The 22,202-nt window shown below is 37.7% G+C and overlaps 1 protein-coding gene across 4 annotated transcripts in view; it reads left to right on the forward strand.

Moving 5' to 3' along the window:
* Nucleotides 1-22,202, forward strand: part of FAM193A (family with sequence similarity 193 member A) — a 79,347-nt gene that overhangs the window by 25,149 nt on the left and 31,996 nt on the right. For 3 of the 4 annotated variants that reach the window (XR_012623016.1, XR_012623017.1, XM_074821968.1), the window contains exons 1-5: nt 9,176-9,403; nt 11,755-11,921; nt 12,214-12,381; nt 15,106-15,340; nt 18,550-18,674. Coding sequence is in view for 2 of the 4 variants with exons in the window: in XM_074821968.1 (XP_074678069.1) it covers nt 9,314-9,403; nt 11,755-11,921; nt 12,214-12,381; nt 15,106-15,340; nt 18,550-18,674 (785 nt within the window). In the remaining 2 variants the exon portion in view is untranslated. Of the gene's footprint in view, nt 1-6,610; nt 6,677-9,157; nt 9,404-11,754; nt 11,922-12,213; nt 12,382-15,105; nt 15,341-18,549; nt 18,675-22,202 lie in introns of those variants that run through there. The other variant, XM_074821969.1, reaches the window with a different exon arrangement.

Below are 22,202 nucleotides of genomic sequence, written 5' to 3' on the forward strand. Positions count from 1 at the left end.
AAAAGGGATTAATAGTCTGCAAAGTTAATCAATTGGCCTGATCAAATGTTGGCTGCCTTCATTATGGATATTTGAATTTTAATTATTATCACCTCGTCTTTGCTTGCTCTGGTTTCTATTTGGTACTTTGGCATCCTTAGTAAAAACAAGGATCTTTTTATGTAGGAAACCTTCACAACTTTCCCTGTTCCGTTGGTGACGTTTGCAATCAGTAATCGCTTTTTCTGTCAGCGTCTCTCCTGTAATACTGAGACTCCCTGGCAAGCATGTGTTAGTAAGTATAGTGACACTGAACAGAATGCAGTTAGAGATGTGTGATTATCACATCAAAAATTTAGATGTTTATAATGTCAATTTCTTAAGCAGAACACTCTTGCTTCTAAATCAGAGAGGGGTACTATGGTAGTTGGTTCATCTTTTATCATTATAGTTAGTGAAACTATTTGGTGGTCTTTATTCACATGTGCCCCATCCCCACCACCCCAAAGGCTGCTGCATCACACTAAACCATGACTGTGTTTAGAAGTAGGAACCTCCAAACTTTTCACTGTTGCCAATAGAACATTTACCAATTTCCAAGCTACTGCTTAAAAGGTCTTTGTAATTAAATTTTGTATAACTGATGGCAAAAGAACTTTTTCTTCTCTGAAACAATAATAATAAACTCTGATAGCTGCTTGAGTTTCTTCAGTGTTGCCATGCCAGTGAACCTGTAAATGTGTTGTGTATTGCTAATTATTTTCCTGCCTGTTGGGCATGCTAATTTTGCATTCTCCATACTCTATTGCTAGGAAGAAAACTCTTATATTTAATCTTTTTTAAAATACCATTTTTGTATGATTTTCTGAAAGGGCATGTCCTCTTTCTGCAAAACCTCTAGTACTTTTGGGGTTATTTTACAGTGGAAAAATAAGAAATCTTTAGACTTCTATCTTACCTTCTATTAGAAGAATTTCCTCTTCACCTGCCACCTTGGTGTCAGACTTCCATGACCACCATGGCGAGGGACCGTTCATCACCTTGGGCTAGCCCAGCTGCCTCTCACTGAGGGCAGCAGGCCCAGACATGCTGTGTCAGAGGGCAGTTGTACACTTCTTGGCCATGTTGCTGTTGACTATAAACATACCCATAACTGCAGTAGTAATCCTCTCCGAGAGGATTCCTCAATATAGTTCTGGCTGATCATTCATCTGATTCCAAGACCCCCCTGGACTGTTTCTCTCAGTGTTAGACCACCCTTAACAAGAACTACTTTCATGAAAAAATGATGGAATACACTGTTTTTTGTAGGGCAGGTATTGTTCTGCTTTATTAGGCATATGCTTTGTTTTGCTTTGGTTTTGCAGTAGTTGATATCTTGCAGGGCTTATGGTATTTTGATGGGTGAGTTTGTTCTCACTTTCATGTGGTGCATGGAACTGGTCTGTCCAGAGTGTAGCGAAGACAACCTTTTCTGTGAGAAACCAAACAGTGCTTTGGTTAGTCTCTTGGATGGGTACTTCCAATGCTTTAAAAACCATTCATGAATTTCTTAAAGTACAGCAGATGAAAAATAATCAGCGTGTTAAAACAGATGAAATCACATCGGCAAGAGTGATGACACAGCCAAGTAGATCTCTTTGTTTGCTCTTCCTTTGAAAAACTGGCCTGTGCCAGATGTTAACTAGGTATAATGTGGACTTAAAAAAGGATTAAGGAAGGAATAAGTGTTGATAGTTTACTCATGGCTTTTACATTATAATATCTATTCAGTGCTGTAATATACCTTCTGCAGAGGCTGTTGTTACTGCAGAGACTACAGTCACTACTGCCAGTGTTCAGGAGCAATGTTTAAAGTGAACAAACCCCAAAGCCTTACTGTGCTAGAGGTCTTGGCCAGCTTACTGTCCAGTCTGACAGTGCTTGGTACTAGATGAATGGAGAAGAGAACTACAGTCAGTGTGTAGACTAATCCTCCTCCCATGTGCCTTTCCCAGGTATTACCAGTTCAGAGATGTCCTGCATCAGATTTTGTTTGCTACCTGCTGTTGAACCTCTCATGCGTTTATCATCGTTCTTTCCCCTCATCCACGCATTTGACTTCCACAATGGCTTATCCTTAAGTCAGTTGGGGTTAGGGAGGAAAGATCCTAAATTTTCACTTACTGAAATCAGATAGTTTCCTATCTATTGAACTGAAGGCATAAAGAAATCTTTCTTCATATCTGAAAATCACTTAGGATTTTGTAAGTGTCACTCATCTGCCAGCAGCAGTTCTGTGACCAATTTAGCTGTGCCTGGGAGAGAAGAGGAACAGCTCAGCCTGCGACTGGAGAGCACCCAAGTCAGAGCTTCACTTGGGCTGTGGGGAGGGAGGTCTCCACTAGCGAGTGCGACTTGAGACTGCTGCCTCCCAAACGGCGTTGGGCGACAGCGGTGGGAAGCGAGGCAGAGCTGTTATGTGAAGCTGTAGAGCAATGTCATAGTGTGCTCGCTGACTGGAAGTGTCTGAGAGAAGGCTTAGCACAGAACAGCTGTGGCAAATGGGTTTTGGCATAAAAAGTGTAGGCAGGAGAGCAAGTGGCATAGACAAGACATCTTTGATGGGTTTTGGTGGGGGCAGCCAGGGTTAAGTGCAATACCTTTCTCTAGTGTTGCTTGGACACTTACAGAAGAATGCGTTGTTTCAGATGTTTCAACAAACTTAATTTTTCACCTCCCTATATAAAAATCAGGGATTTAATTCGAGTGGTATGGAATAACCTTGTTTTATTTGGACCTTGTAGACTGAAGTGTAGAATAAAGTGTAGCCTTAATCATCTCTTGCCAACATGTTTTTTTTTTCCTAGTCTGTATCTTCTTTAACGTGCCTGAGAAAATCAGTGCGGTATTTTCTAACTGTTTTCCCTCAGGAGAAATTTGATTAAATCCTGCATCACTTTTCTGTGGAACTGTTTAGGGTTCAGTGATGATGAGTCAAATCTAAATTTTCTTCCTATGTTGTTCTTTTCCTGAGCTCTCCTGAGACGTTGCATCACTCTCACTTTCATGATGTTTGTGTGACTTCACCAGGCTTCAACTGTGAGAAAGATGGGGGTTTGTTGTCTAGTAATATGCCACCCAGCCCACTGAAGGGCTGATTTTGATAGTGACAGGCTATTGGAGCAGATTATGGCAGTCTTTGAGTGCTTATGTTCCAATTGCTCAACTGGTTCTTCAAGGTCATTCAGGTGAAATCAAGGAGTATAGTTTAAGCTGTGATTCTCACTTTCTTCATACTTTCTGGTACAAGTTATACCGTGCGAAGATGGTGTATGCCTTATTCTCCAGAAAATTAACATTGTAGAGAGAATGAGTTAATGTGGCAGCAGCTTGCAAGAAAAACAGTATTTCCATATATCTTGTCCATTGTAAATAACATTTATAGAAAGAATGGAAGGATTTTCACCCCCAACCTGCCACTTTCCATTATGGTGAAGAATACATGCAGAGATTCCCATCTTCCTGATCCAGGTCAGCCTTCCTTCTGGCACTTATCTTCACGAAATAAGTTTTTAAAACATGAAACTTTAAAACCATTGAAAAGGATACTCAGGACTGTAAAAATAAGGGTTTTTTTATTTTAAAAAAAAAAAAAGTAAGGGTTGTCCAGAAGTGACAGCTGTCTAGCTTGTCACTTCTACTTTAAATCTCTGCACGCTGAATTATATCAGTCAACATATGGCCCAGTAACTAGATCTTGTAAGGTCCTTCTGCCATTTTCCAGTCTCTTTAGTAATATGAAGAATTTAGTGCTATTAGTTAACTTTGTCATCTCAGGCACTTTCTTGCTACAGACTTCAGATAACTGCAGTTTCTTAGTTTTCCTTTGAAACTTAATAAATAAATAATAAAAAAAACCCCCAACATCATCTGCTCCTCTAGTACTGACGAAGTATAAAGCAAGTATTAACATACTGAAGTTATTAGTGCAACTATAATGTCCTTGAGCTTCTTTAGGAGTCTTGGGCTGGATGTCATCTGCTCTTGGTGGCTTGCTAATTTTTGAGTTGTCCATTTGCTCCATACTTTTTTCTAGCAGTGCTTTGCTTTGAAACAGATCCTCTAATGCCTCTTCTGTAAAGAAGCCTTTCACTGGGAGAATATCTTTAAACTCTTCCATAGAGAACATGAAGATGTGAAAAATAAATCTGGTGTTTTTGTCACGACCTTAGCTTGAGCATTTTTTTAATGCATCTATTTGTTTGTTTACTTTAACATTACAGATCCTACTGCTCCTTGCTCCTTAAGTGCCTTGAAAAAGGATTTAGTTGTAGATTTTGTACTTTTTTTTCCCCTCACTTCCTTAAAATATTTGCAAGACTCTTTTTTTTTTTTTCCTCTCTGTTTTTAGCTTGCTATTGTTTGAGCCCCATTTGGACAAATTCTACAAGATTCTTATAATGTTTTCTCTAATATGCTATATACCCATCTCCTTCCCTTGCCTGTCATGTTGTTATTCACCCTTACTTAAGTCCTTTATGTGATTTTTTTTTTTTTTTTTATGTTTGCTCTAAGCCTCACATACAATGTCTTAATCACATTGCCTACAGACACTTAATTTTTGATGATTCTCTTTAAGTTTTCTCCTATCTATCCATCTCTTTTATTTAAATTTCCTGGTGTTTGTTCCTCCTGTAGATATTTAGGTCACTACTAAATTCTGTGGGGTTTACACTAATATTTTGAACCAAATTCTGCACAGTGCTTAGGATCAAGAGATGCCTTTCCTTTTGTTAGTAGCACGACAACTCATTCCATGAAGCAGTTGCTCCTGATGTTCAGTATTTTGTCTTGGCTGTGACATTTAGTGGATAACGGAAACCTCCCACTGTTTTTGTCTTTGCTTTTGTAACGTTTCTGACTCCCTTCAGCTTGGTCACTCAGCATTTGCATGTTTAGATGTGACAGCTCCTGCATTCTCGTTATCACTGTCTTGAATGTAAAGAAGGTAAATATGCTCCCTTAATGAACAGGTAATGTTTTTCGATAAAGTTGTCTTTTTTTAATTTTCTCAAAAAATTTTTTTTGAGCTGCAGATAACTGTTTGATTCTAAACTTTCTTACTGGTTTCTCTCTTCTTGAATGTGCATGCCAGTAACTGGTGGACCTCCAGTACTGGAGGATTTCTCTTCTTGGTGAAGAACACTTTTTTTAATTCAAAAGACCTTTTATTTTTTTCTACTTTCTGGAAAGTGGCTGTATAAAAATAGGGAACTTGTTCCACATCAGCATTTTTGCTCCCATGATTTTAGATTTGAGATGCTTGACTTGCATATGAGGGTTTTTTCTTAAACAGCTACTCTTGATATTTTGATACCCCTAGCATAGGGTATGTAAGTGAAGTTGTGTGGATTCTTATTTCTGTCTTCTATAGCAATGAACTGAAGACCGTTTTATCCTCCACTTCGCCTTTGAAAAAATCTGGCTGAAGACAATGGCTTTGCAATAATCTCACTGGCTCTGTAAAGCAAGCAGTCCATAATTCTGGGGAGGTGTAAAACTGAAGGATGCTCCTTTGTACTGGAGGACGCTTCAGTTTGAGAAGTTTCTGGTTTGGTAGCAGGGTAAAAATATTTTCTGAACTCTAAATCCAACTCACAAGATGTGGGGGTGCCTCATTATATAGGCTGGTTTTTATTGCAGTCTTTAGAGTTGTCTTGGAAATATTAATTCCAGGCAGTAGTAGGTGGAAAACTGGAGAGCAAAAGAGGGCTAGTAAAAACATGTGAAAGGTGGAAGAGAGGCATGAGGTAAATTATATCTGAAATGCAAGAGATAAACCAGTGCTTAAGAAGAGGGAAGATAAACAATAAAATAATTGACTGACTTTATGTCCCCTCTTCCTTTTTTTTTTTTTTTTTAAATTAAGTGCCTTTTCTTCAAGTCAGTGTGATCTAGGGCTCTTCATTGAATTTGTATTCTGTTTTAAGTTTACTCTTGTTTTAGTGTCCTCAAATAATGCTGTATGAAAACACTTGGGGCTTGTGAAAGGCACTTCACTGGTATCTGGTGTAGTCTCTGTTAACACTTGTGGAGAAACATGGTATGGAAGAGACCTCTGAGAGGTTTCTGTGTGAATTATAACCTGGGGCAGGAGAAAGGCTGCTGTGGCAGAATAGCTGAATGCCTTTTGGAGGCTTGCTGTGGAAGAGTCTTCCTGGTTAACACTGCATATTTTTCTAAGCAGTATTGTATTCAACTTTCAAAAGGCAAGAATCTTTGGTAATTGTCTCGATTCACAATAGAAGTTTAAAAGCTAAATGCAAACAATCAAATACAGAAGGAAAAATGTCATTTTGCTTATGACTTTTCTTTTTTCCTGTATCAATTCTTTCATCTTGGAGTTGCTAATAAAACAGCTACAGTGCAAAAGTTTAAAATACGTAAATTGTAAACTTTTGCGTCTGTAGAACTTCTATTACAAAAGAAAAAGGGCTTTTCATATCTGCAGTCAAACAATTATTCAAGCTTCAAAAGCTGTTTTATCAACCCTCAGATGCAGAGGAAGGTTTTGTTGTTTAATTTTTTTAATGCTCTTTTAGCATTAAACTCAACTATTGTAACCAATGTACTATTAATTTTTTTCCAGGTTTCGCTAAATGGTACACAGTTTACAGACAGTTCTGTTGGATCAGAGTTCACAGGTGTTTCTCAGGTATGTGCAGACAAATTTTGTGCATGTATATGATAGCAGAATTATTTACTAACAGGAGAAGGTATTAAACAGTATTAAAGGTACTAGAGAACTCTTTTAGAAGACTTCTGTTTGAGATTGGGACTTGGCTAACTGAAGTCAGTTTCTGATGACTTCACTATTCAAGCTTTAAAAAGCAGTGAAAGCTACTATTTCTAAAGTAAAACTTTATTGTTATAATAAGCTTGAAATTGGACATAGATGTAAAAAAAACCTATGCAATTTTATGGTAATAAAGTTATTCTTAGAGATAAATCTAAATACATAGCAGAGATGCAGTTATTTCTGTTCTGGCTTGTCCTACTTCCAGCTTTCGTTTATGAATGTTATATCTGAACATGTTTCAGAGAGAAAGTGAGACTGGGTGTTTTCTTTCAGAGATGCATCACACATTTTTTGAAGCCTGACTAGTGGAAAAATATCTTTTCTCAAAATGTACATTTGCTCTGATTACACTGAAGACACATACAAATGTATATATAATTCCAACCTTAACTAATCCAGGAAGAGTTTACTGCTGCTCTTGAAATGGTCACATGAACAGTCACTGTGTTCATCATCTTTTAAATAAATAACTCCAATTCATAGCTTCATTTTAGTATGACAAAGCCATAACAGGAATCTGAGATGCTTATGATCTAGATTTTGTCCAGGTTCTGTGAATTTTCTTAGAAATAAATTGCTTAGAAATTTTCATTCTTAGTAGTTGATTTGCATCGTGGTCCAGGAACCAGGTGCTTTCATTTGAACTTCCTATCTGTCACAAATATGGGCCCAGTTGGGAGATTACTCTTGCAAAAGAGTGTCAGGTTGTCTTAACTTCTGAACCTCTACATTTTTGTGCTCTGCTTTTACTACTTGTTGGAAGATGTTCTGCAGATGATGTTCACAAGAATTTGCCTGCAATAGCTATGAAGATGTCATCGTCATTCCAACAGAGACTTAGTCTAGCTTCAGAAAAACTTATTTTAACAAGGAAACTTTCAGGACTAAGGAGATGAGCATGGCCTCCTGCATGCAGGTTTTAAGCATTAATAAGATCTGCAGTTGAGTGCAGGTCAGCCAAGAGGAATGTCTAATTTCAGAAATCTGTTCCTGCTTGTAGAGCCAATAAGGGTTCCAGCCTTTCAGGAGGCAGCATGAGTTCCCTTATGAGAATATTTTCTGAAAACCTGCAGTAGACACCTGGAAAAATTGTGTGGTTTTTTTCTTGCCTTAATGCTTAGGTGTGAGTTCTTGAAGTGCATCAGTAAAGATGTTCTTAGTAAATCTGTTAACTTAAGGTTCTCATGAACTTCTGAGAGATAAGAAGATACTTGTGGAGATGAATTCAGTGTGTCTCTTTGATGTCTAGAATTCTCAGTTTTTCTTTCCATATTGCTGAGCATGTCAGTCTTATAGATGCAAAGAACACAAAAAATCAGTTTGTAATGCTGTGCTGTTTTTCTTCAGATGTCAGTAATAGGGAACTGAGTTGTTGTTACTGTGAAGAGAGTTAGTGAATTGTGTTATAGCTTCAACTAGTCCTTTGCTCTAAAGAACTTTTAACCTGTGCTTGTGCAGTTCAGCCCTACATGATCTTTAAAGCAGTATATTTGTTAGTATTGAGGTTGAAGCAGTGTCTAGAGGAATGCTTGAATGACTTATTTAAATTTGTCTTTCCTTTTGAAAAAGATTTTAACTATTTTGAGGCTTACATAGAAGATCTTGCTAATTAAGGCAGAGCTAGACAAATCTGTGATTCCGCCACTACAAGATGTTTTGTTCCATTCATTATAACTTTGCTTATGTCTTGTAAAGTTGGGTTCTGTTTGGCTTGTGCTGCTTGACATGTTTTTAAGTATCAATCTTGGTGAATAATCAGTATCTCATGGCTGCACCATGATTTCAGGCACAGTAGCATCTTGGAAGAGAAAGTTTTGAACTGCCTCTGTCCTCATAAGTTACCAAGTGTACTTTATTCCATAGCCAATAGTGGATTTTAAGACCCTACCAAACTAAAACCGAGTTAAGCTTTTATTTTCTGAGAAGCTTAGCTGAAACTGTCCTTGTTTCAGTTAGCATTGAAAAAGGAGGTGACGCAGAACTTTGAAGAGCAGTTATTTTCCTTTTTATCCCTAAGAATGACAACAGTAAAAGGAATTGTACTATTGCTTTTTTATTTTACTTACTAGATTATTGCATGTAGGCTGAATTATTTTAGAGGGGAAGGCTGTAGTCAATGCTCCCTGAAAACATTACTTTTAAAATGAGAATCAGAATTGTTTGCCACGCAGATAGCACTGCTGTGTTTGATCTTGGGACACTCCAAATAGTTACTATTTAATGATGACTGTTAAAACCCAAAACAACCCATATTTTTTTTAAATCTCAGAATAAGTGTTTCTGGTATGTATTCAGTGAATACCTATTAAAGTTACCTATTAAAACATTTATTTCTAGACACCGTTTACCTTTGGCTTGGGCCAAAGGGCACCATATACAACTGGCGAGCATTGTCTTCTTTGTAGAAGTGAACGAAAAGATACTTCGCTTTCAGAGAGCGGAATAAAAAATTCTAGCAAAACAGCACTTTCCACATCTCCAAAAGCAAACAATATGCTGCATCTTCCACTGTGGGTGTGTCCAGACTGTCGACGAACAGTCGAAAAGGAGGAAAGGCATGCTACAATAGAGCAGTCTCTTGTGGTAAGTTGAAGTACTTCAGTTTAGTAGACTAAGGAGAGGTATGTTGTTATGGGCTGAATGCTACTTTGCTTTGGAACCACTTAAATGTTTAGAAAGTATTTTAGGAGAGTTTGAGTTGGTTTTCCTATGAAGTAAACTGAACAGGCAAGTTTTTCAAAAATGAGGAGTTCTGATAATGAATTTTGGATTTTTGAGTAGAGCAAGGCTTGGATTTGTTTCTTGCTGAGGTTTTGCCCTTTCAGTTTATTTCATCTCAAACTTTTTCCTTTTCTCCTTTACTTAAATTCTGTTTCTTCTACTTTTACTAATGCAACTTTAATCATTACACTTTTTTCCTATTCTCTGTCTGCTCATGTGTACTTCCCCCCCTTTGTGAGGTAAACTCTGAATTTTCCTTGTTCTTTCAGTAGTGTTCTTGAGTCACTGCACTTGCACTGCCACCTTCCTGTATGAGTCTGAGTTTTGTCATCTTTTCTTTCCTGTATTTTTTAATGAAGAAGCACAACTTCGAGTAGTATGCACATAGCAGTTTCTTATTCTTTGTTGTAGCACTGCAAACACTGATTTAATACATGGTGCTACTATTTCAAGTTGTGATTGTTTTCTAAATTAGGTGTTAAAATCTGTTTTCAAATGGGAATTCAGTTTCACTTAAGAGCTGTGCTCAGTGTAGCAGAAAGATACAAAAAGTTCGTTGACAGGTCCAGCAAAACCCCATTGGAAAGTAAACTCTGATGCTGTACTGCAGAACCAAATCTTCACAACTCATCTGGGAAGCCACACACTTGCGATAATTGGAAGCATTATAGATTCCAGCTGACATCTCCTTGTAGAGAGCTAACAGACTGTGCACATGCCCATAGGCACATACAAATTTTTATTTCAGTAAACAAATCAGTGTTAAGAATGATTGTCTTTGTATAGCATATGTTGTTAAACTCATGTTAAAAGCACAGTTAACATAGCTTTCTGTAAGGAAAATTTGAGACTATATCACTTCTATACCACTAGTGTTTACTGATATTCTTGCTATTAACAAGGCTTGGTAAAATTAATCAAAAGAGATTACATCTAAGGGAATTATACTGGTAGTCTGATGGTAAACACATCCTAGCGAGTTCAGAACACAGCAAGACTGAAGCACATTACTGTTCAGTTGAGTCAAAATTTTTTACTTATTTAAGCTCTGTTTTAATGAACTAGTAAAGAAAGTAAGCGTACTACAAGTGCAAGGAAGGCAGGATTTGCTTTCTAAACATTTTGGTAAGTTATAGATACTCCAGTTAAAATAAAAATTGACAGTATTTTTTAAATTTTGCAACTGCTTTCTTATTTAAAGAGGAATTTTTGAAAACCAACAGTGAAGGTATTTTCCAAGTTGGGAAGCTTGACTTAAAAAAAGCGACTAAATGGATTAGTTGGGTAGTCAAATTAGAGAAACCAGCTGGGGAAAAAAGCAAACGGAGCTAAAAAAATCATGTTAGCAGTCACTGCAAGCCAGAGTATAAGTGGTGTTTGCAATAAGTGCTCCTGTGTTCAGGTTGCTGTTGCCCTCAACCTAGCATGGTTTGCCTCAGCACCATCCCCAGTAGCTGGTCTTGCTGTTGGCAGCAAATGCAAGCAGGTTTGTTTTGACCTGCATCTGCATCCTGCTCCAGGATCTGTGGTGAAGCACAGGAACCCCCTTCAGTCATGTTCCTAATGTGTGAAAGGTCTATGCCTCATGCCACAGAAAGCTGGCAACCTGGGGAGGGTGCAGGAGGGAAGCATGGTATGTATTTGTGCCTGGAGCACAGAGAAGGGAGAGAAACTGGAACGCAAAATACCAGCAGCCTTGGGAGAGAGGTTTGTGTCATCTGCTAGTACTGAGTAGCACTGTACGCAGCAGAGAGCATCCATTCCCAATGACAGCATCCTAACATCCATTACTATGAAGTAGCATGTCTGACTTACAAACAAGGAGATTTTATGCTTTTTGCTAGAAGGGATTGTTGAGCTACAGAAGTCAAACATGCTGTCAAATAGAGACTGAAGAGATATTACTAGTTTATGATTAATCATGGAATGAGCAAGCCTTTAGCTTAGTGCATTGTTTATGCTGGAGTACATAAAGGTGATAATTATAACCAACATACTTTGGTTATTAGAAATGAAACTATATTTACATCATTGGTTTTCTCAGTCCATATCTTGCATTTATTATGCTTTTTGAAGGTAAATTCTTTGTGCCTGCTTGAGTGTCCTCCCAAAATACGTTCAGCACTAATAATTGCCACATTGATATTTGCCTACCTATTAACATTTCAGATATCTGCCCTAAACTGAAGGCTAACTGTATTTTTGCCTTTCAGAGCCAAGACTTCCTTTTGCACATGCCCCTTGGAAACAGTGGATCACAGCAGGAATCTGTAGGAGGAGGAAGAATAACTGTTGGTGCACAGACAGTGCCTGCTGCAGACCTTAGCAATTCCTCTCCTTCAGACATAGCATGCAACTGTGAGGCGTGTAATGAGCGCAGGTAAGAACTGAAGTCAAACTCAACAGCATGGTGGCTGTAGTCAGACTGTCAGCAGTGTTGTCGTGTATTTGTTGGCGCATGCTTAAACTCTTTAAACAGGCTATCTGACAGTAACAGTAACTTATGGATGGCAGCTTCTATCCAATTTTATACTTTATTTTAGGCATGTACTTTATTTTAGGCATTTTCAGATGTACGTTGTTTTTCCTGAAGAGCATCTTCAGAATAGTAGGAATCAATACACCTATGCAACGTACAAATAGAGAGTAATTATTTTTGTCATTATTTGCAGAGAAAATTCAGCAGAGCCTGAACGTGAGCCTCAGCAGCTTCAAAATTACTGGTCAGAAGTAAGATATATGGTTCGGTGTATATATCGCCAAGCTGGGACCCCTTTGGCAGATGACCAAGACCAGTCTTTGGTACCAGATAAAGAAGGAATGAAAGAGCTGGTGGATAGGTATAGCAGTTTGAAAAATACCTATTAATTGCTAAGAGGATTTTTTAAGATTAGTTCTTAAGTAGTTTGGAATGTTGCTTTTTAATCGAATGTTATTTACCATCTGTAAGTCTGATTGCTTGGAATGATTGCCTCTCCACTAGAATGAAAAGTCAGAACAGTCAATTCTATTTCATGCAGGATTTTTAAATGCTAGATTGAATGCATGGGAAGCTATTAAATTCATATGGTGTTTGCAATATTAATGTATAATTATGGAAGGGTCCCAAAATATTATTCTTCAGAAGACCTTGAGTTTATTATTAGTAAGTATTGAGTATTGTTAGTAAGACACTGTTTGGTTTGAATTGCCCCACGTGAAAATCTTACCTTGTCGAGCTAACCTGGGTAGTTATAGTGCTTGCATCTTACTGTAGTTGTAACAGGTAGAAGAGACTTTTTCAAAAGAAAAAAAAAGGAAAAAAGAGGAGTTTCATCTCGGTTTCTGTCTAACTGAAGGTGTGATCAAGGAATAGTTGATCTCCTTAGTATATTAAGGTCTGACAAACTGTAGTTCTTATGTGGAGTTTCTAGTTGAAGCTAAATTCTGGCAAGGTAAAAAACTTCTGAAAGATTATAGTCATCTAGCATTGCTGTTTAGATGACTATACCCTGAATCAGCCTTCATAGATAATTAAATAAGTTTATTGCACTTCTGTTATATAAAAACTGAGTGTTTGGTTTTGAACATGAGTTGTGTAAATGTAGAGTAATATAGCATGCCTCCTTATTAGTCACACTTTGTTTATTTAAGTGATCAAAACATGCAGTGTAGGTTTTTGAAATCAAAGATGCTTAAATGTTGCATAGTGTGTAGGTAATTAAAACTGAATCACTGCTAAAATGGTTGTTGATTTTTATGTGGTTTCTCTTTAATGGAAAAATTTTGGGAATTGGAACACATACTGTGTGCCTTTCTTATGTACTTGGGTGCTTTGATTTCTCTAAAACTGTTTTTCACTTTTGAGAGATTAAAATACAAAGGCAGAAACAGGATCTCAGAGAAGGAAACCTTAAATGTCAATGTAATTATTGTTCACTCTGGTTCCTTATGGCCTCCAAAGTATGAATAAAATTAAGATACTGTGTTTGAGCAGACACCAGTGTGTCCAGTCCGTGGTGCTAATGTCATGCAAAATTTTTTAACAAAGCTAGTCAATGTAGGTATTCAAAGTGTAAAAACAAATAAAACCAACCAACCAAAACAAAAAACCCCAAACAAACCATGTAGGTAGCATGCCAAAAATCATGCTGTGTCCAAGTAACTGTGTTTAAAAGGCAGAAATTCCTAATTCCATGCTCAGCTCTGTTAGACACAGCTGGTAAGAAACGGACTGCCTGGTGGTCTTACTTGAAAATAAGTAGTGGTGCCAATTACTGTCCCTGTTGTATGTTGGAGCACTTTATGGCAATATGATAGTACTCTATTTGATGAGTGGTGAGGGAAGAGCAGGGACTAGATAGTAGTAGACGTTTATTCATCTAATTCTTAAGTACTTATCTAATCCCTTTCTTCTTCCCCACCTCCCTGTGCTGTAAAAACCCTGAGGCAAGTGCTTAAACTCCTCGCACAGGACATTAAATAGTATGATTTCTCTCTAAAGTACTTCAAAGCAGCCATCGTGTTCAGTTTTCTTCTGTGTGAGGTGGTTCAAACCCATGTCTTGCTTCCAAGAGAGTATCAGACCTAGCCAGCTGTATGCTGTCCTTAGCAGGAAGCCCTGACCCTCTTTGAAACTGTGTCTTAGAGTGACAAGTCTTGCAGGTATTGAGTGGCTGAATAAAGTGCATGGAAGGCAATATGGTTCTGAATCTTCCCTGGGACAAATGAGGCACAAATTCTGGTCCCTATTCTAGATTTTTAAATAAAAATAATAAAAAAAAATACACCAGTCATTTGTAATAATTGCAGTTAAGTGCTACCTCAGTAGAGCATCCTAAGTCATGTTCCTTGAAGGACGTTCTTTGTGGCCCTGTGAATCCTACACCTCAGCTACTCAGTGGCACAGATTTAATAAAAGGTGCCAAAAATGTCCTTGTAGAGAAGATCTGCAACTTGGGGTAAGAAACTCTCATGAAGGTGAGAAGGAGTTTCATGAATGAGTGTCTTAAGCTTGGTAAATGTATAAAATGTCATCTTTCAGTTCAGCTCAACAACAGAGGGTCCCCCAAAGCAGTCACCAAGTCCAGTCTGGTTAGTATATATTTAAATATGTTCTGGCTGCCTAACAGATCAAGCTCCTTCAATAGCTTGAAGTAAATTCCTGTCCTTCAACAAGATACTAATTGGGCCTAGGTCTGGCTGTTTCAACCGGGACATTTATTGGGGCTGTATGTAAGAACATAGAGAAGTTGTAAAGAAGCTTGTCTAAAGAGTCTAGGTGTCTGTAGGGTTGTATGCAAATTGAATAAAGGGGTTTTTAAGCTCACAAGTTGAGGTGAAATACTGCAGTCCTAAATTAATTTTTCTCAGGTGTGCGAGCATCCTAGTCCTAAGCTACCCAGGAGCTCTGTTCCGCAGTGTAAAAGTAGGGAGCTGGACTGTGTTCTCCCAGATTTAAGGTTGTTCTGTAAATATTAGCCGTTGTTTCTTTTTGATGACAATGATGGTAACTGGTAAATATTTTTAGGAAAGTGAACATTGATAACACACTTTCTTTTCTCATAAATATTCTAAAAATACAGGCTTTGTGAAAGAGATCCATATCAGCTTTATCAACGGTTGGAACAGCAAGCTAGAGAATATGTGCTTGAAATGAAGGTTCGTCTGCTCAGACACTTGTCACTGGGATCTAAAGTTGCATCAACATTAGCAATACAAGGGCCACCGCAAGCACATCAGTTCATCTCACTCCTACTTGAAGAATACAGTGCACTCTGTCAGGCAGCATGTACAATCAGCGCCTTTCTAGTTACTCTGGTAAGACTGAAAAAGTCACCTATATGCTTCTGCTTGCTAGGGATAATGCTAGCAAAGCTGTTCTGGGCTCTTTCTTCTGTGGTTTGTGAAATATGTTTTTTGTGTGTGTGCGTGCTTGAGGACAGGGAGATTCTGAAAATGCAAATTTAATTCTTCAGAAATGTAGATTAGGCATCTCTTACAGCAAATTGTTGAAATGATCTTTTGTTTGTAAAGAAAAGGTGGGATGTTGTTTGTGGCACTTATTCTGAAACTAATCTTATGTAGAACTACAAGATTTTAGATAATGCCTTTGAAAATGTGTGAAAGACTTCTCTGTTAATCTTTAATGGTCTCTTGACAACCACATTTAAAGGACACAAACTTTTACGTGTATTGCTAATTTAGATTGTTTCAGAGTTCAATTTTTCTTTTCCCTTCTAAGCAAGAATGGCTACTTGAGAAGATGATCTCTTGCCTCAGAATTAATCTGTGATGTTATTTATTATTTCTGAAGTTCTTGTTCTTAAATGCCTGTTCTGTCAAATAATTGTGATGTTAGACTTGGGATTATATTGTCAGGTAGAAAATAAGCAATAGCCTTAAAAATCTCTTCTTGAATAACTGTCCATCATGAGTGAGTAATACAGTAAACAAATTCTGTAATTCTATTTGTTTAAGGGCTGAGAAGGTTATTAATCCCGTTTTGTTAATAATCCTTTCCTGTACATCCTTTGTTAATGTGCTTATCCTGTGCATCCCTTTTCTTGCGTAAACTTTGCGCAAAAAAAAGTGGATACACTGGTAAATTTGGGTTTTATTGCCAATTAGCTGAAAGCGACTGTCTGGGTATATAAAAAGAAGAAAACAGTAGGCAGTAACAAGACTATGATGGCCACAGGTGAGAAGGGTATAAAATGAAGGGGAAGCAGAGTGTTGTTACTGAGGTAGGACTGCTAGTAAAATTGAATGGCAAAGCAGGAAGATGTTTCTGTTGAGAAACTTGAGCATATCTGATGCTTTTTTCTGTTGTCAGTACTCTGTATTTGCTGTTGTCTGTATTGTCTTCCCCAGCTTTCTCTTAGATACAGATGTGAGGCCATTGCCATCTCCAGTTTATTGGCTGCTTTAATAGTCATCAAGTCTCTAACAAGGTGCTTGACAGAAGATTGCTCTTCAGGTTGATTTGCCTTGGAACTTAAACTTTTTCAGCTGAAAAGCAGATGGATTACAGTACAAGTGTTAGCTTTCTCAAAGTAGATCTGCCAGTAATGAACTCGTTAGTGCCAGAATTACATAGCTGATCAGAAAATAACCTTGTAATATTTTTTCCACTCGTTATTATTGTGAACTAGTAGTCATGAAAACTTAGTAGGTATAAGAGACTGAGGTAATAGCCATGATGAGACAGAAGATGTTTGAACTTCCTAATCTACCCCTTTTCTGCCAAAATTCAAAGTAAAATAAAATTCCTGTTCTTTTCTAAAAAACAAAGCGTAAGAAAACAAAAAATGCCCCAGATATTTCTTGTCCTTTTCCTTCTGGAGCCCAGTAAGTACTGAAAACTTAGTTCCACTAAGCTGAAATGTGAGAATGTAGGATATTGCGTCTTGTCATACATTTCTTAAATGTATTAAATAACCTTTTTATTAACTAGAGTAGTATGTCACAGCTTTCAGTACAGGTAGTATGGTCACTAGCCTTTTCAGTATGCATGGTTGTTTTCTCTTAAGATACCAGTGCACTATGGAAGAAGGAATCTTTTTAGCTGAAATAGGTAAAAAACAGTCAAGATCTCTAAACCTAGTGCAGCCTTTTAAAGGTAAAACCTTCACATGTAGCATGCTATACAAAGGCATGTAATGCCTTGAAGCTCTACCTGTGAGGAGCTAATTTCTCAGTGAAATTATGAACAGCTAACTAGCAAAGTTTAAGAGCAGGAACTAAAAGCTTTGTGCCCCACCAGGGGATGACAGATTATACTGGCAGCAAGCTGGAAAGACTGTGGTCAGTACAGAAAAGACCTTAAGTACACAGTATAACAGACCAGAAGGGAAAACTTACTTGGTATTTCTTTGTGAGAAATATTGTGATCTGTGCAATCTGATACACAAGATTTTGTAGATAAGTGTTGACTGTTTTGTTCACAGCATAATATGGAAATTGCTTAGGAAATCAACCTTTCTCGGTGTTGACCCTTGAGAAATTATTAGTAATCTGTAGAAATCTTCAAAATACTTAAGGCATAATATTCCAAGTGAAAGGGTATGTGTCTTGTGCAATTCAAGAAGGGTGGGTCGTGGTTTTTTTGTTTTAAATAGTAATAAAACTCCAAACTTCATTCTCTTTTCGAATACTGATAGTCTCGTGTATAGTTCTGATATAAATACGTATTTAGTTTTTAACCCATTATGTTTAACAAAACTTGGAAATTCCAGAGTATTCTGGTATTTCAGGGTACTCAAGGTTACAATGTGTAGAGCTCACTTGCTGATCTGATAGCCAGAACGTTTGCACTTAATTTTGCTGTGTGGGCGAGTCCTGGTATAGAAAACCTGTGTACTGCTGGCTATATGTGGGAAAACTTACTGACTTGAAAAAATATTATATTTGTCTTTGATTCTTATGTTTTGATAATAATAGATTTAAGTTTTAGGCCTTGAAATTGCATACAATTATGTGTTAACCTCAAACAGAAAAACATTCTGTTTAGTAGAGAAGCTGTTGGACTATTGTCTATTTAGAAAACTTTGTTTTTGAAGCTGTACTTGGAGAGAACTGTTTACCTAATTTATGTCAGTTTTGAATAAAGATTATAGCTTGCCATCATATATGTCTGTTACTAGATAAGTTCAAAGAATGGAAGACTAATCAGAAATAGACAGTTGTTTGACAAGAAAACCTGAGAATAACTGGTTCAGATCATAAAATACACCCTTCAGTGCAGAAAAGAATGGAAGCTTTCAACAACAGTCTGATTTTTCTTTTTGTTTTCTAATCCATGACAATTTAGAAAAACAAAGAATGAAGCTATGGTTATTTAAGTCATTAAAGAATTACTTAAAATTTGAGTTTCTGGGTATTAAAACTGGGTAAGGTCTGAGCTGGATAAGCCATCCTATAGGTTGGAAACTAGATTTAAAAAAAAAAAAAAAATGTTGCTTCAGACATTTTTCTTTTGCTTTTTCTACCCCTGGCTTATTTCTGTTTTGTGGTTTTTTTTGTTATAGGAAAATGAACATTTGAAGAAATTTCAGGTGACATGGGAATTGCACAATAAGCATCTGTTTGAAAACCTGGTATTTTCTGAGCCACTCTTGCAGAATAGCTTGCCAACATTGGTGTCACAGCTAAGGTAGAGTTTAACTTTGCTTTTGTAATTTAAAGGAGAAGTGAAAACCCATGTTTGCAATCACAGTGTTTAAAAAAAAATTCTTGTTGATCTGCCTTGAGAACAATATTGAGCAGGCTGCTGTCATAACTTGCTTGTCAGAAGAACTACTACTTAATCTGCTTACATGTACATTACCTAGTAAAATGACAGCATCCTATGAAAATGCTGATGGTATGACTGAATAGTACTGTTTTCACTTGTCATCAGGCATTGCTACTGTCTTTACAGCTCTACAAGTGAGTTAAAGCCTCAATGCCTTTGTGCTTCCCACAGTGTACAAATAACTTAATTTTGGACTTTTAAGCAATCTTTTCCTTGGAGAAAGCAAAAGAAACAAAATCCTTTGCTATATATGCTTGTAGGTCTGATGGCATATTGCTTTTCTTGGGGCTTTAAAATGTGTATTTTGTAGGAAGGTTCCTCTGCTTGTAATTTGTGTACCTGCAAAGTTTTTGGGTTTTTTAGGAAGTAGTTATTAATTTATAGAAATTAAATTCTTTATCCTAAGTCCAAACATTTTTAAAGTACAGTCATGGATGGTTTGTGTTGACCTCTCAATGTTGTTTCTGATGAATAGGGTTTCATGCTCTGTGTACATGTGCCTTAAAGGTATTGTCTTGGGTATTTTTCCATGGTACAAGAGCAGTTTGATTAAGTCTGTCACAAGAGGTGTTTCTCACAGTGAATAAAGAGATTTCTGATGAGTTCTCCTTTTGCTAGTAGATGCTAGAAAGGAAAGCAAGGAAAGGGAAGAAAGCTTAATTGTTATCAGGCTCAGCAAGAAGTCTAAGGTCCCTCAGAAATAACTTGTCTAGTTAGTTTACATGAAGCTGGGTTGGTACTGAAAGCCTTTTCTTTCCTTTTTTTTTTTTTTCCCCTTTTCTCCAGGCGGGTAATCCTGTTGCTACGCTCAATAGCATGTTGTTCAAGCACGTATTTTCCCAGTGATCTGTGTTTGACTTCCCAGTACCCCTGTCACTGACACTGTATCCCTCAGTCATCTCCATGCTATCTGGCAAGGCTTCTCTGTATTGTTTTCATTTATCTGTTGTTTTCACCTGCTACTGCAATTGAAGTCTGAGCAACAGAAGGTGTTTCTCTGCAGAACTTCACTGTAGTGACAGTTACCTTCGGGGCTTAAATATGATGAAGTCAGAATCTCTTCCTGCAGGAATTTCTTTTCCAGTTAGCTAGCTAGCTTTAAGGCTGTCTCACATAAACTGTGGTTTTGCCTAGATTGATTTATGTGATCTATGCTTTCTAATTTATATAGTGTATGTCTTGTTTTTCTTTGGTAAACATAGATTATGTCTGTTTTCATGGACTCCCAGGGTTTTACTGCTGGCTTCTCTGGGTCTTGAAGTAAGAGAATTAGGTGGCCTTCCCTGAGAAATTTTTCTGGAGGATAATCTGCCTTCCATTGGGAATTAGTGGAAGAAGGCTCCATCAGAGAGGCCTCACATGGAGAAGCAGGGATCAGCCTATTCCCCAGATCATTTGGTCAGTAGAGAATCATTTGCATGCAGTAGAGAAGGGGTTGCCAGAGTTTTTTTTACAAAAGAGCATTGACCTCATTGTTTTCTTTTCCTGAAGAAATGTGAAATAGCATATTGGCATCTCAGCTTCACTTAGGTTTTGGTTGTTTACCCTTTCTCCCATGCCTTACTCAAATTCCTGAATCTTTTGTGCATCTCTGGGTTTTTCAGAATATATAGTTGGTGTGCTGTGATTAGTTCCAAGGATGCTTATCAGATGTCAGACCAGGAGAGATGTTCACTTAGGGAGGTTTAAACAGCAGCTGTGTGGGGATGCACATGTCGTATGAGGAGCGGCTGAGGGAACTGGGGTTGTTAAGTCTGGAGAAGAGGAGGCTGAGGGGAGAACTCTGCCCTCTACAACTACCTGAAAGGAGGTTGCAGAGAGCTGGGGATGAGTCTCTTTAACCAAGTAACGAGTGATAGGACAAGAGGTAATGGCCTCAAGTTGCGCCAGGGAAGGTTGAGACTGGATATTAGGAAGCATTTCTTTACAGAACAGGTTGTTAGGCGTTGGAATGGGCTGCGCAGGGAGGTGGTGGAGTCCCCATCCCTGGAGGTGTTCAAGAGGCGGGTTGACATAGTGCTGAGGGATATGGTGTAGTTGGAAACTGCCAATGCTAGGTTAACAGTTGGACTAGATGATCTTCAAGGTCCTTTCCAACCTAGATGATTCTGTGACATTACTAGCTGATACAAGATCAGCTGTGTCAGTATTTCACAGGACTGATTATCTACTCAGGATAAACTACCAGGGTCTTAATGTGTTCTGTCTTGTTCTGCTACCCAGTCAACACCTCTGGTTTGTTTAGGAGGCACACTCAGTTGTACAATCTGCAGACCAGCTGCAAGAACTGTCTGTATGCTTATCAAATAATCAGCAGACCTTTTAGATCAGACACAGCATTCCATAAGGCTGTGTTTTCATAGTCAGTATTTAAGGAAATCCAGTCCTTTCATAGTCCTTCCTGATGCAGGTGTCTATATGAAGGGTTTATTAGAGGTTAAATATCTTGAGTTAAAATGCTTTTGATTACATGCAACCATGGACATGCTTCCTACACTCAATGGATTACTTTACTGGGGTTTGGAAATGAAATAACTAACTGACATCAGGGGCTTTTCTGTCTCGGGGCTTATCTGTCCTCTTTGCTTTCCCTGTATGGGATGGAACAGTGCTCAGGGTATATGCACGGCTTCAGTTAAATGTTGTTGGCCAAGAAATTCTGGGTTCCTGATCAAGATACATAGGCATACAGTAGGATCTGTGTCAACAGGTATGCCTGGAAGATTCAGTTACTGTAAAGTAAGCAATTCTTGTTAAGTTTTACATATGTGTGATGCTTTCTGTTATCTTTTTTTTTTTACTGCTGTCCAGGAATATATTCCACCTCTGTTTACAGGACTGAAATATTACCTAGATTGTTGCTTTATACTTGCCTTGAGAGCTGAAAGTGTATTTACTTGTAGAATGTTAACTTTTATTCAAGAGTTAAAATAAAAATTGAAAGTGTAAATGCTGTGGCATTGCTAACCTAAACTTTTAAAAATAAAGTTCTCTTGCTTCCAACTGTAGAGTGTATTTAAAAAAGATTTTGTGCACTAGTGTTTGAAAGAATAGTACTACTCAGCAGCAGTTATGAAAAAAAATTGTTGACTTCTGTACAGTAGGGATCAGAATTTCACATAATTGCATAATACCATAAACACAGGCTTCAAGAAAGTAAATCATGATCTAGTAACAGGAATTGACAGTCCTGATAGTGAGGACTGATGCTGAGGAAGTGTGGTATCCTAAAGTCACAGTATCACTTCAAATTGCTTTTTGTATTCCATCAAGCATGGGCTTCCCAAGTTGTTAATGCGCAGAATTACTTATGCACCCTTCCGAAGTGGTTGCGTTGCAGGTTCTGGGCAAAAATAACAAAATAGAATCAGCTTGAATTTATTGGCA

The sequence above is a fragment of the Strix aluco genome, chromosome 4, assembly GCF_031877795.1.
Source record: "Strix aluco isolate bStrAlu1 chromosome 4, bStrAlu1.hap1, whole genome shotgun sequence".
NCBI lineage: Eukaryota > Metazoa > Chordata > Aves > Strigiformes > Strigidae > Strix > Strix aluco.